This window comes from Epinephelus fuscoguttatus, linkage group LG23 (genome assembly GCF_011397635.1).
Source record: "Epinephelus fuscoguttatus linkage group LG23, E.fuscoguttatus.final_Chr_v1".
Taxonomy (NCBI): domain Eukaryota; kingdom Metazoa; phylum Chordata; class Actinopteri; order Perciformes; family Serranidae; genus Epinephelus; species Epinephelus fuscoguttatus.
In genome coordinates, this window is record NC_064774.1 from 5479906 (window position 1) to 5494183 (window position 14278).

A 14278-nucleotide genomic window follows, 5' to 3' on the forward strand; every position below is an offset into this window, starting at 1 on the left:
GTGTGTGTGTGTGTGTGTGGCAAAATATGAGAGTATTAAGAAGTATATTAATACATGTATGAAAGTAAATACAGTTGTATAAAGGTATATGAAAGTACATATATATATATATATATATATATATATATATATGTGTGTGTGTGTGTGTGTGTGTGGCAAAATATGAGAGTATTAAGAAGTATATTAATACATGTATGAAAGTAAATACAGTTGTTTAAAGGTATACGAAAGTTTATAAATGTGTATACAGGTGTATGAAAAGTATTAAGAAGTGAATCAAGGTATATCAAAGTGTATAAAGGTGTACTGAGGTAATTCAAAGTGTACAGAAGTATAAATAAAAAATGACAACATATGATGGTAAATACAGTTGTATAATTGTATACGGAAGTTTATAAATGTATGTACAGGTATATGAAAGAATTAAGAAGAGCATTGTGTATATTAAAGTGTATAAAGGTGTGTAGAGGTAGTTCAAGGTACACAAAAGTATAAATATAAAAAGGTATAATAAAGTATATATGAAAGTAATTACAGTGTAATAAAAGTATATGAAACAACTTAAAAGGTAAATAAAAGTATATGAAAGTATCAGATGTGTATCAAGGTATATGAAATTATGTAAAGATGTATAAAGGCTATTCATGGTATACAGGGGTATAAAAAGATATTAAGGTATATAATGCAAGTAAACAGAGCTGTATTAAAAGTGTATAAATGTATAGAGATATTACTGGAGGGAAGGCACATAAAAGCACATGAAAATAAACAAAGGTATATAAAGCTATACAGTTATAGAGAGGTACATTAGGTATATTATGAAGTACAGTTTATAAGTACAAGTATACAGAGAACTCACTTGGCATTTTCGATGTACGTGGTGGCCTTGGTGAAGTCTCCCTGTTGTTTATACAGCAGACCCAACTCATAGAGAGTGAAGGGAATCAGGTAGTGATCGTATCTGATACGGTTCTCACTGAAAACACACAGATAGGACAGTTTATCTTATCTCTCTCACACCTCCAGAAGATAACGATACACGGTACATGAACCTGTCTGTCTGCATGTCCTCATGTGTGTGTGTGTGTGTGTGTGTGTGTGTGTGTGTGTGTGTTACCTGGACAGGACCTGCGTGAAGCACAGCTCAGCCTGCAATAACCTGCCCAGGTGTTTGAGACTGAGTCCCTTCAACATCTGGACCAGGCAGCTGTCGTCGGGATGAAACTCTGACGGATCTGCAACATATACATATGTCATGTTATTTGGTTTGATCTTAGCGACAGTATGGTAAAAGACAAGGCGCACCCTGACTGTGATATTTAGCTACAGAAACCTGTTTCTCAGATGTGTCCATTGATATTTAAATTTAATGTATGTACTCCTGAGTCCTGGACGAAATGCAATCTGACAGCTTTGAGTATTCACACCATGCTGCTGTAGATTGGAAGTGCTGAGACAACAGAAAGAGCACGAACATGTAAGTATAAAACAGCATCATCTGCATACATCTGAAAAAAACCTGCTGCATGTAATGTTTCTGGTCATTTACATACACAGTATGAAAGAGAAGTGGGCCCAGGATGGAGCCCTGTGGATTCCCTGTGTCACTCTCCAAAAAAAGGATTCAGAGTAAAAGGTGTTAGCATTAGTGTTGACAGCAGCAATGTTATTTTGAACCTACTGGGGTCATTGCGAAGCTGCTCTTCAGCCTTCTCTATGGTAACCAGCAGGGCCTCGGTGCTGTCGGCTCTTTTTCCGACGATGGTGAAACCGTTCCAAACGTACATCATCTCCTACAGAGTGACAATGTCACCAAATTTTACTTTAAACTAAGAGTTTGCTCAGAGTACATTAAATACATGTCAATCAAAGCTTTCTGATAGACACAGCTTATTTAAAAAGACTCTGAATTTAATTTTCAACATCCTAAAATTAAAAACATTAGTGCAGGCGTGTGTGTGAGTATACCAGTGCAGGGATGACCAGGGGGACGGGGTTAGCAGCTTTGTAGCGTCTGGACTTCCTCACTGCAAATTTCTCCGTCGGGATCGACTTCCCTGCCAGGCGCTGTTTCAGCCCCTCCACCTGCCTGTACGCATGAATACACAAATAAATACACTTTGTGATGAATTCCTATTCATAGTTTTCAGTCATGTGACTGGTGCCAAGCCCTGGAGGCCCTGGACTGACCTGAAGAGCTCCATGATGTCCTCCCCTGTCTTCTTCACTTCCTCCTGTGACATCATACTGAGGATGGCCGCCTTCTGGTAAACATAGATAGCCTGGAGAGGGTAAAAAGGTGAGTTAAATTTATTAAATAGCCCCAAATATAAAACAAATTTTATCATACAACACTTTTCACACAGGGCAGATTTAGAATGTACTCTTAATTTACAGAGACCCAACAGATATCTATCCTGAAAAAATAAATAGAGTATTTAATGTTCATCGTTCTGAATGAGCTCACGGTCACAGGATTTCTATGGTTTATGGATCAACTCACACTCTTCCCAAATTATTCTCCTTCCACAGATGGATGCATTCATGTAAGATCATTTCTTGAAGATCAAAACATATTACGAAACAGATTTTGTAATTACTCACTCAAAAGGATGTTTGTCTCCATTAAAACCTCACAGAAAATATTATCAAATTAATCAACAAAAGTCTTCTTCAGCACAGATCATGAGAAAGTCTCAATCAACCATTCAGCTTTTCAAAAAATCCATAAATAAAATTCAAACTGTTTCTGGAATTAATTTCAAAATTAAGCCTCATTTTCTTTGTTTTCAGATATTTATAGCCAAACTAGCACAACTGGAACACCGGGCACTAAAACTTAGGATTCAAGGGACAAAATGACCTGAGAAGATAAATGTTTTCAAACCGGAGACCTGAACAGTTACAATTTTCTTTTCCAGATGAAATCATGCATCATGTGTTTACCTTGGACCAGCGGCTCTCCTTACACAGCAGGTCAGCGTAGTGGTACGCCTGCTGCCACTCCTGCTGGTAGGAGTGAGTCCACATCAGCTCCCAGTAACACAGGTGGTGAATCTGCTTCCACTCCTGCTGGCTGCTGATACACTCCTCGTACTTCGCCCGCGCCTAAAACACAGAGTGCGTTTTATATATTGACACTGAGCTGTTCAGGTTTGTTGGGAGAGGACAGATATCAGAGGGAAACTCAGGTGATGGGAGGAACAACAGTAAGAGAATTATTTAAACTTCAAATTCATGACAAATTCTTCATATATCAGAATTTCACTTCTTTGTGTAACTGACAGAGCCAAAAGCTACGTACGAGTCTTTAACTCCCGGAGTCAGGACCAACTGGAGTTGAAAGGTTTTGAAAGTTTTGGAGAGTTTGGACATTTTTGGTATGTTTAGAAAATGAAGCCACTTTCGGATAAAAAAAAAAATAAATAAATTTGTGAATAAGGACATTTAGTAATGTGAGGACATTTTTGGAAAGTGGGAGTACTTTCAGAGAATGAGAACATTTTTGAAAAATTCTGGAAAGTAGATGTTTGGAAAATATTGGAAATTGAGGACATAAACAAAAAAGTGAAAAGCTGTTTGAAAAATAAAACATCTTTGGAAATTTAAGACATTTTTGGAAGATGGAGACAGTTTTGGTGAATAAGGGCATTTTTTTGGAAAATCTTGGAAAGTAGAATTGTTTTACATTTTTGAAAGCAAGGACAAAGAAAAAACAAAAAAATAATGGCATCTTTGAAAAATTAACGAATAATAAACGAGGACATTACTGGAAAATTTTGGAAAGTACAAATGTAGAAAATGTTGGAAATTGAGGACATAAGCACAAAAGTGAAAATCTCTTAAAAAAGAATAAAAGATGTCTGAAAAAATCAGGACATCTTTAGAAGATGAAGACAGTTTTGGAGAATGAGGACATTGTTGGCAAATTTTGAAAAGTAGAAATTTGGAATATCTTGAAAAGTGAGGACATAAACACTTACAATGGCGGTTTTGGGCGGGGGCCAGCAGGGGCCAGTGCCCCCATAACTCCGAGTCCGGCCCCCCCGTGACCCCCCTGCCGAGGAGTCGGAGGGGGAACGCGGAACTAAATCGTCTCAACAGGTTGCCGGTCGGACCACTTAAAGAGGCGCACCCAGTGAATCATGCAGAATACACCACACAAGAAGGAAAAGGGCCTGAGTTTTCTAGTGTTTAGTGTTTCCCATACATTGACTAATTTGCCCTGCCACAGTCTCCAAAAACTGGCCAGATATAAAATGCCTCCGGTAAATGAACGTCACTCTGTAGCGCACCGGCTGGAGCACCTCCTGAGAATTCTTCGGCTCCCCCCTCCCTGCCCCTCCCCCTCACCCTCCCCGGCCTCACCACAGACGTCGCTCTCCTAGCACTAATGTGAGCCTGAGTTGATAGCGCAGACTGCATTTCTAAGCGGAATATTGAGGAATACTGACATCCACTTCATGAGCATTCTTGAAAACACCCAGAACACATCAGTAGAGAATTGTGTGGCTGATTTAAGACAACTCTGAGCCTGCACAGCAACACACAGCACCATTGAGGTAAGCTCTGAAAACTTTTTCCTTTTCATTTGACTCATGCCTGTCACATCATGTTGATGTAGCGATGTGAAATACGATCCGGAGTTTTCATGGGTCTTTTATTTTGAAAATCAACCGGATACTCGTCTTTTCTGCCTGACTTCCTGTTTGACTCATTTGGTCTGTGCAAATTGACGCGCCGTCAGAAATAGACCCGCGCGTAATTTTAGCGAGCGGAGCGCCGAGCCGCTTCTAGGCAGCGGCTGGTGGAGCAGCTTCTTGAATGGCTGCTATTAGCTCCGGCACCGTGCCTCGGCCGGATCGCATCGCCACGGATGCAGTGGGTTGCTATAAATGGGCCTGTCCCAGAGGCATTCAACTACCTGAGGGCTTTTGAAATGCTCTGATTCAGGGTGCTGTACTTGCAAATCGAGAGGGAGGGAGGAAAGCAGTAATTTGTGCCTGTTTGTGTGTAATTTATTTGAATCTCACCCTTCGTTTTCCTTTCGTTTTGTGTATTTTGTGTTGTTGTGCGTATCTGGAACTGTACTTGTGAGTGTGAGAGTTTTAAAAGAATATTTTGTCTGCACATGATTTTAAATATTAAAATAGCCCTCCAGAGCAGATCAGTACGTCAGTCATTTTTCTTTTGATTACTGAAATGTTTAACCACTAATACTTAGCCGTATTTTAAGTGTAACCCTTCACCATAACATACAACTAGTGTTTTTATCAGTAAAAATGGAACATTTTTCACACATAAAAAGCACAAAGATGTTGAAATCTAGACATATTCTGCCATCATAACTTTGCTCTCAGAATTCACCAGATTGATGCCTTTAAATCAAATACAAAATTTTCTCCTGGGGGAGCATGCCCCCGGACCCCCCTACACATATATATATCTTATTGTTCAGACTTAGATATTTGACCGTACTTGTAAGTGCCCCTGTATCAAAAGGACTGGCCCTAGCTTGGCCACCCCATTGAAACTGGCCTAGAACCGCCACTGAACACTTAAGTGAAAACCTCTGAGGAAAAAAAGACATCTTTGAAAAATTAAGACACTTTTGGAAAATGAGGACATTGCTGGAATTTTTTGGAAAGTACAAATGTAGAAAATGTTGGAAATTGAAGACATAAACATACATGAATATCTTTTTATAAAATAAAAACATTTTTGAGAACTGCATTTTTTGGAAGATGAAGACAGGTTTGAAATTTTGAAAAGTAGAAATTTGGAATATCTTGGAAAGTGAGCACATAAGCACTTAAGTCAAAACCTCTGGAAAACAGACATCTTTGGAAAATCAAGACATTTTTGAAAGATGAAGACAGTTTTGGAAAGTGAATACTTTCTTGAGAAAAGGTTGTCACTTCTTAAAAGGTCTGTTTGAGGATTCAGACTTCAGTCAAGGTTTAATTAGGTTTAGGTCAAGGTTATGTTTCGGGGTTAGGGAACATATTACATAAAGGTACCAAGTAAATAAATATAAAAAGATCTATAGATATATAAATATAAAGATAGAAGTAAAGATTGTGTGTTTCAGACCTTCTCGAAGTTTCCTCGCAGTGCGGAGATACGAGCTGAGTAGAAGAGAATGATGGAGCCCTGAAAGAAACACAAACAGGAAGTAGTTTTTAGTTTATCAGTTTGTACTTCATCAACTGATTAATGCATAACTTTTTATTTCAGGGTTTTCGGTGAGTTTTCATGAGACTTTAAACGTCTTCATGAATCACGAGGCTGAATGTTTTATATTTCCTGCAGATTGACACCTTGTGTGTGTAGTCGTCTTACTTTGGGGTATTTTTGTTGGTACGGCTCCAGCAGAGCTTCAGCCTCCACCAGGTTCCCCTCTCCAGTTCCTGATCAAACACAACATCGACACCAGTATCTTTACTGTCCTGCACACACACAGTTAAAGTGTTCTGTATCTGTAAAATATGTTAAATGTGTATTTATGTTTTCATACCGAGTATCAGTGACACGTATGTGTTGTAGAAGAGCAGAGTCAGAGCGCAGAGGATCGACCGCAGACTGTGGCTGGAGGCTCCCTCTCTCAGCTGAGACAAACCAAACCCCTGCAGACAGACAGACAGACAGACAGACAGGGTTATCATTAACTGTTACAAAACAAGACATTCTCATTGCTGCCTTCCAGGTCTACAGGCCGGAGCGTCACTTTAAAGGAGCTGTACTGACCCTGTTTCCTGAGAATCCGATGAACTCCAACAACCTCAGAATCCTCTGAGGGAGGAGAGATAACATCTGAAAGCCAGAAACAGAAAACATGATTAAATCATAATGAAATAAACCATTAAATCATGACAGTGTCAACAGATCAATATGCCTACTTTATACTGTGTCTATTTGTCTCTGGTTCGCCAATATGCTGATGACATACGCCTAATTCTGGCAGATGAAATGAAAGATAATGGGAGTGTTAATGTGATACCCTCACTCACTGAATCAATGACCGGCGGTCATTTTTAAACCTGTGATGTAAGTAAACACTGTGACTGTCACTGCTACAAAATGTTATAGAACAATATGTGACAGAAAGCTTAGAAAAGACGTCTGGAAGTCAGTTTAGTCAGTTGAACTCCTCCTATCTGGGACAAACCAGTGAACACCCACCAGGTTGAAGGATCCAATGCCCAGCCTGACTCCGCCCTCAAACTGTTTGAATGAATCTGACTGGCTGGTCGGGTCCTGAGTGACGTTCAGCACATTCTGACAATCCCTGTTGGGTGACAGGAAACATGACGACACGATTAGGAAAGAATCCAGACTTTATTTACAATGTCAAATGTTGCATTTTTCCATCCAAACACTAAGCTCCACGTTAACGCAGTGTCCTTTTAATCACGTAAACGATGTCTCACGGTCACTGGTCATTTGAAGCACTCACTTGTAGATTTGGTAGCTTGTTCGAATCTTGATGCCTCCTTTAATAAAACTGATCATGTTTTCATCCTGAAAGATAGGCAGAGAGACAAAGAGTGCTAAATTAGCTCACAGCCTCATTAGCCCCGTCGTTAGCAGAGTTACCTTGTTTCCCTGGATGTGTTGCGTTATCACTTGGTAAATGCAGACTTATGCCTAAAGATGTATTCTGATAGTGGAAGTGGAAGTTTGGGGTTGTGTAAGATGTCACTGTTTACCAGGTAGGGAGGGTCTAATGACAGAGACGCCAACAGGTTGCATTATGGGATATGAAGCATTCAATGCTTTCGGAGGTTGACCCGGAGAAGAGACTGTAATTCAGCATATGTCAGCCTCTGCTGCACAGACTGTGACTTTGCTTTGAATCTTAAAATATCATCAAAACGAGACAGTGCCCTGTTGTCATTGTGATACTTAGACAGACAGACAGACAGACAGACAGCTCTGACCTGTACAAACGTCAACGTGGCTTTCTGCAGCAGACACTCGGCGTAGCAGATCTCTGCGTGCATCTCCTCTGCAAACAAACAGCACAGTGACTTCCTGCAGACCTCGGCTGTCAATCAAACGGTGTGTGGGCGGGACATGTGTTCACGTACCTTCCTGCAGGTTGGACTGCTTGCTGATCAGACTGGACAGAGATCCGACTACTGAGTTCTTCTTCCTGAACCTGCAGAAAAAAAGACACACACTCCTGTTATATTGTCGTTTATCCATTAAAGGTGAAGCACCATAAAAATACTGACAGTTTTGTCACTATGTTCATTTATGATTTATAATCTTATTGAAACAGCAGTGAAAATCTTCCAGCAGCAGCAGCTCCGGTCTGAAGGGAAATAAAAATGTGAAGGTTTGAACATCCCAGTGCAAATTCACGTCTGTATTTGGGCTGCTCCTGATGAAATTCCTTAGTGAACTGAACTTTAATTACATGTTTGTGCCATAGTTTCTTTTATCGTAGCATGGGTAAGACACATTCAACTTTGACCTGATGATGGCGCCAGATGAAGAGTCAGAGGATCAGTTTATCCTGAGGGGAACATGAATGATGAACCACATTTCATGTCAACACAACATTTTCTCACCTCTGACAGGTATGTAGCGCCTCCTTGATGGTTGCCATGGCAGCCTGGATGTCCCTGTGTTCGAAGGTCATCGTCGCCTGCATCACCAGTATGCTGCTGTAACCCAACGCATGGTACATACTGTCCCTCCACCTGTGCACACACACACACACACACACACACACACACACACGTTTGTTTTATTTGTGCCCGGTGTGAACACAACATAAGGTTACCAACCGTCCCATAACTCATTGAACAGGATGAACTTTGTTCCGTGTTTTTGAGATTAAATTCAGTGCAAATATATGGAAGAGACTGTTTGACAAGATGTGCAGCAGGAGAAATAAAGTCAAATCTTTGGTCGTGATATTTTAAAAAACTAAAAGTGAAATGAATTTACGTTTTTATTTATTTTATTTGTATTAGTTTAAATAACATCGTTTTTATTCAGTTTTGGTTTAAGAAAGTATTTTTCACCGCTTATTTTAGTTTACGATAACCAGACTGATGTGTGTAACTCAATACAAACACACACACACACACACACACACACATACACACAGATGTGTTGCTGTGGTTACCATGGTTTGAGGAGGTCCAGGGCTTCAGAGAACTTGTTGTTGAGGACCAGATTGAGAGCACACTGAGTCTCCTGGATGGCGGTCTGCAGGTCCATCTGACACGCCCTGCACACACACACACACACACACACACACACACACACACACACAGAAGATAAATCCACCAGTCAGCACAGGAAGTGAGTAAAAGTGAAACAGACAGAAAGAAACAGGAAGTTGACAGGAAATGACTCAGTGTCTATAAAACCCAAACACACCAGACATATGTGTGTGTGTGTGTGTGTGTGTGTGTGTGTGTGTGTGTGTGTGTGCACACTCACGCAGGTATTCGGTCGTAGGCATCTTCAAAGCAGTCCTGAAACCCAGAGAAACACAGTCTGGTTAGCTTCAACCTGAAACATCTGCAGCCTGCTCGACTGCTCGTGGAGACGAAGTCGTCCAGTTACACTTCAGTGAACATGAAAACAGGAACTGACGTTATTCAGAACTTCTGAATATCTTTAACATTCGCGATGAGTCTTGAAGCGTGACAAGTCTTTCATGTCTGGAATAATAACCCCAAAAAGTCTTTGATAACCTTGAAAATTCTTTAATAACTCTACAAAGTCTTCAAAGCCAGGAAAAGAATTAAATAAAACCCAGTGGTTAAGAATAATGAAGACTTAACTAACTTAATTATAAAGAATTTTCAAGGTTATAAAGGGTTTATTAAAGACTGGAAATTCCTGAGCAGTCTGTAATATTCTCATAAATCTTTGAAATTCTCAAAGTTCTTAAATAATCCCAAAAACTTTTCATGACCACAACAAGTCTTTCATGTTCCTGAAAAAGTCTTTATATTCATTTAGAGTCTTGAACCATGAAAAGTCTTTAAGTAGTGAAGAATAATAAAGACTTTATGAAAATATTTGAAACTTTGATGAATTCTAAAGACAAGTTATGGCTGTTAAAGACTTTTCTGTGTTATTAACAAATTTTTAGAGTTGTTAAAACATTTTTCAGGAACATCAAAGACTGGGAATTCCTGAAAAGTATGTAATATTCCGATAAGTCTTAAATGTACCTGAAAAGTCTTTGGAATTCTCAAAAATTCTTTATATTTCCAAAAGTCTTTAATTTTCCCAAAAACCATGAAAAGTCCTTCATGTCCAGGAAATTCTTTAGTTACGAATAATGACGACTTTTGGGGATATCTGACACTTTGGGGGATTTCTAAAGACTTTCCAAAGTTATTAACATTTTTTCAGTTGTATTAAAACTTTTCAGGGTTGTCAGAGACTTTTTAGGGATATTTAAGACTTTTTATTGTTTTTAAAAGACTTTTCGGGGTTCTCTTTCTATATAATGATGAAACCTCTGTGTGTGTCTGTTCCACGTTTTTCTCCTCACTGACTTGGTCAATCCATGTGAAATTTGGCACAGTGGTAGAGGGTCATGGGAGGATGCCAATGAAGCAATCAATTCTTACCAACTAACCTATCAATGATAATTGCTGTGTTTTTCGCCACTGATGCTATTTTTGATTTTTAAATTTCTGAGTTTTCAGGACTTTTACAGGTATTCAATCATTATTCCTGGATTTTTGGGGTTTCAGGGGAACAAACTATCATGGCAACGCCTGCCTTTACTGAACTATACAACAGTTATCTGAGTACTTCCAGACTGGTTCCTCTTAAAGGTTTGCCTCTGTCTGTTTGGGTCTTTTCCTCATTCATGGATATTCTTTAACTTTTTAAGGCCGTCCAGACTTTTCATTATCATTCCTGTCATGTAGCAGAGTTACAGCCCTGAGACGACATGACTGTAGCGTCTGTGTTGTCGTCCACCGACTGCTCAGAGTGATGTTTGAGGCCTGCAGTTTCTCTTTAATGTTTGCTGACATCTTGTCACTGCCTCTCTTCTGCTGCCAGACATCACTGACTCAGGAAGAGCCGAGGGCGACCAACCAGTTACAGACTGCACATTGATGCACATACTCAACTGGAAATCTCCCAACAAGGTGCACATGAGAGGAAGTTATTAACAGACGAGGAGAGACGGCACTTATCAGAATGGAAACGCCACCTTGTGGCTGTTGAGAAACTGCAGCTTCACACACTTGTGGAGGCTGCTGATTGGTTCAGTCAGATATATTCATGATTTCAAAAGGTTCTGCTCGAGGTCACACTGTTTGTTCAAGGAGTTTCATTTGATAACATCTGATAACCACACACACACACACACACACACACACACACACACACACACACACAGTCTCTGGAGCAACTCTCATCCGACGCGTTTTCTATTTTTGCATCAACATGTGAACTTGAAAGTAACAGCAGTGATTTCACACACACACACACACACACACACACACACACACAGTCTCTGGAGCCTCAGTAGCAGCTAATAATAGCAGCCCAGTGGCTTCTTACATAATAGTGTACAGCTGCATTCACACACACACACACACACACACACACACACACACACGCACGCATGCATACACACACACACACACACACACACACACACGCACACACACACTCTCTGCCTGCAGGCTGCAGCTATCGACCTGCTGTGGTCACATCCAGCTCAGAGTCAACCAGGCTTCAGCACTGTGACCCAGTTCATGTCACCGTCTGCTCGTCACACACACATTTTAAACGTGAACATTAATTCGTATGACGTTAATAAAAGACGTGCATCACACCAACATCATCTGCTGTGAGCTGAAGATGAAGGCGGCCGTGTTCAGACTATTCTCTGCCTCCAGCTCAGTCCACAGGCTCCAACACAACACCCAGGACTAAAAATGTCTCTGCCCTCCACAACAACACGGAGAAGCTATTTCCTGTCCGACGCTCCAGACAGCGGGGCCACATTGTGCCTCCGTGCCTTCCAAAACTGGGCAGAAATAAAACCCTTCTGATCTGCTGTGGTTTTTCTTACAAGCAAAATGAGTGGTTTAGGTTCAAGGACAGATCGTGGTGTGGGTTACAGATTCTTTAAGGATTTCTACAAGTATCAGACACTTAGATTTAAGGCTTTTTAAGACCTTTTTAAGGTCATTCTAACCAAATTCAAGGCCGATTTTTGGATAAATGATCTTTTTCTTAATCAAGCTCTGCACACATGTATAAAGTTTATGTGTAGTCTCGTGCAGAGAGAGGTTTGATGTTATTAGAGTGAGTTAGATGAATCCATCCCAGCAGCCACCAGCGTCATTAGACATCGATATTTGGATGAATTTAGGTCGTGACGCCAAGTGACTAAAATCTAACGTCAGGACAACATCTAATGCCAACTTCAGTTTGACGCAGAAACCAAACGACAGATGACTGTGACCAAAATACAACATCTTCCAAACGTCTCACGCCAACATGACGTAGGATAACGACATTTAGTCTCAGGGCACGGAGAACAAAACCCAACCCGTCACTTTTATTAGACTGTTAAAATATCATCAGAGTCCGATGTCTGTCGTCATCTCGACGTACGGTACCAGCTAAGATATTTTGCCGACAGCTAAGTGTGAGCTTAAAGTAAAAAGACAGTCGAAGGTTCAGTGGTCGGTTTAAAGAGTTGTAAGATCAGAAACGTTCTCACAGAAGAGCTCGACTCATTTTGACTAAAAGAAATTAAAAGACAAATAAATCAGATCAAATATTTGTTGAAATCAAGACCTCACAAATTTAGATTAAAGACTATTTAATGTCTTCAAAGGCATTTAAAGAACATTTAATGTAAGACATTTTAAGAACCTGCAGACGCCCTGTTCCGTTTGGCGTTATTAAAGTCAAGGGACCTTTGTCGTCATGGTTACCATGATGAGATTCAGGATGGATTGTGTTCGTGGTTAAATGACACCAACAGTTAATGTTTCGTTGACCCGTCCATTTACCTTCATTTGGACTTTGTGACTCTACGACATCGTCAAACGACTTCCTCTTTTGCTCCTGACAGATGAGAGTCATAACTTCTGCAACCGCTCGAGAGCTTTGTCTTTCTGGGACGTTTTTGGGTTATTGAACACTTTTCAGGAATTTTAAAGACTTTCCAGGGACCTTACACTTCGTTGTTTTGTCTATAAAATGTCAGAAAATGGTGATAAATGTTGATCTAAAGTTTCCCAAAGCCAAAGATGGCGCCCTCAAATGTCTTGTTTTGTCCACAACTCAAAGATGTTCAGTTTATGTAGTTCACGTCCGTTTAAAAATTACAATTGTTGACTGTTTTTGACATGAATATTCTTCAATGTACATTTGTCTTTTAAAGTAAGAATTCCATAAATTCACAGCTGGACGGTTTAAAATCATCCTCCTTTATATAAAACATCCCGCGGTCAGTTTTCTGTCGGATATCGTGGAATAAAAACATTAATTTCCTGGATTCTTCTGAGTCTTTGTACAAAAACAGGCCGCTGTATTTTATTGTTGTTTTTAATTTTTCCTGGATGCCTTTTCACAGCTGGTGAAGGGACTGACGATGAAAACTAACCTTGCACATTAGTTAAAATGTTGATTAATTCACACTGTCCCTTTTCTTTAATAAATAACTAAATAAATAAAAAACTCAGAAATGTTCTTCTGTCAAAATCATTAGATTACAACAGTACTGATCACTCATAGCAAATGTTTGTGCTGTTAGTATAACAGGTCATTTATATTTCAATTTTAACTGTATACTTATATAAATAATAAAAGGTATTGATAATTTTGTTTGTTTTTTATCATTTCTATGTCTAAGCCTGTACAGGTGTCTACCCTCACATGCACTTTTTATATTTTTGATTCCCTTTTGTTTTCTGTTAATGTTTGTGAAACAAATAAAATAAAAATAAATATAAAAATAAAAATTATAAAAAATGTAGAGGAGGAAAAAAATAGAGAATATTCACATTTAAGAACCTGAAATCAGAAAATTCAGACTTTTTTCCTAAAAATTCCTAAAAAAAAAAAAAGAAGCTCAAACTAGTTAATCAATTATCAAATTAGTTTGCGATTAATTCAATAATTGACAAAAAATTTGATTAATAAGTTGCAGCTTTACTTTTAACTTATGATCTAAGAAAATCAGCAATTTTTAAATGCAGACTTTTGTAACTTGCAACTGTAATTATTTTTTAGTTTTTGCATTTTTATCTCTAAACTTTTG

The 14278-nt window shown here is 39.3% G+C and overlaps 1 protein-coding gene across 1 annotated transcript in view; it reads right to left on the reverse strand.

The window, feature by feature from the left end:
- The window catches only part of LOC125883420 (tetratricopeptide repeat protein 39B), a 28721-nt gene that overhangs the window by 6983 nt on the left and 7460 nt on the right, over positions 1 to 14278 (reverse strand). Inside the window, exons 2-18 of the mRNA XM_049567692.1 lie at positions 9460 to 9494; positions 9140 to 9244; positions 8577 to 8708; positions 8091 to 8161; positions 7941 to 8008; positions 7457 to 7521; positions 7183 to 7288; positions 6748 to 6813; positions 6518 to 6626; positions 6343 to 6410; positions 6094 to 6153; positions 2947 to 3108; positions 2191 to 2282; positions 1969 to 2089; positions 1682 to 1793; positions 1118 to 1235; positions 860 to 976 (exon numbers count right to left, since the gene is read on the reverse strand). Coding sequence (XP_049423649.1) covers positions 860 to 976; positions 1118 to 1235; positions 1682 to 1793; positions 1969 to 2089; positions 2191 to 2282; positions 2947 to 3108; positions 6094 to 6153; positions 6343 to 6410; positions 6518 to 6626; positions 6748 to 6813; positions 7183 to 7288; positions 7457 to 7521; positions 7941 to 8008; positions 8091 to 8161; positions 8577 to 8708; positions 9140 to 9244; positions 9460 to 9494 — 1607 coding nt within the window. The remainder of the gene's footprint in view (positions 1 to 859; positions 977 to 1117; positions 1236 to 1681; positions 1794 to 1968; positions 2090 to 2190; positions 2283 to 2946; positions 3109 to 6093; positions 6154 to 6342; positions 6411 to 6517; positions 6627 to 6747; positions 6814 to 7182; positions 7289 to 7456; positions 7522 to 7940; positions 8009 to 8090; positions 8162 to 8576; positions 8709 to 9139; positions 9245 to 9459; positions 9495 to 14278) is intronic.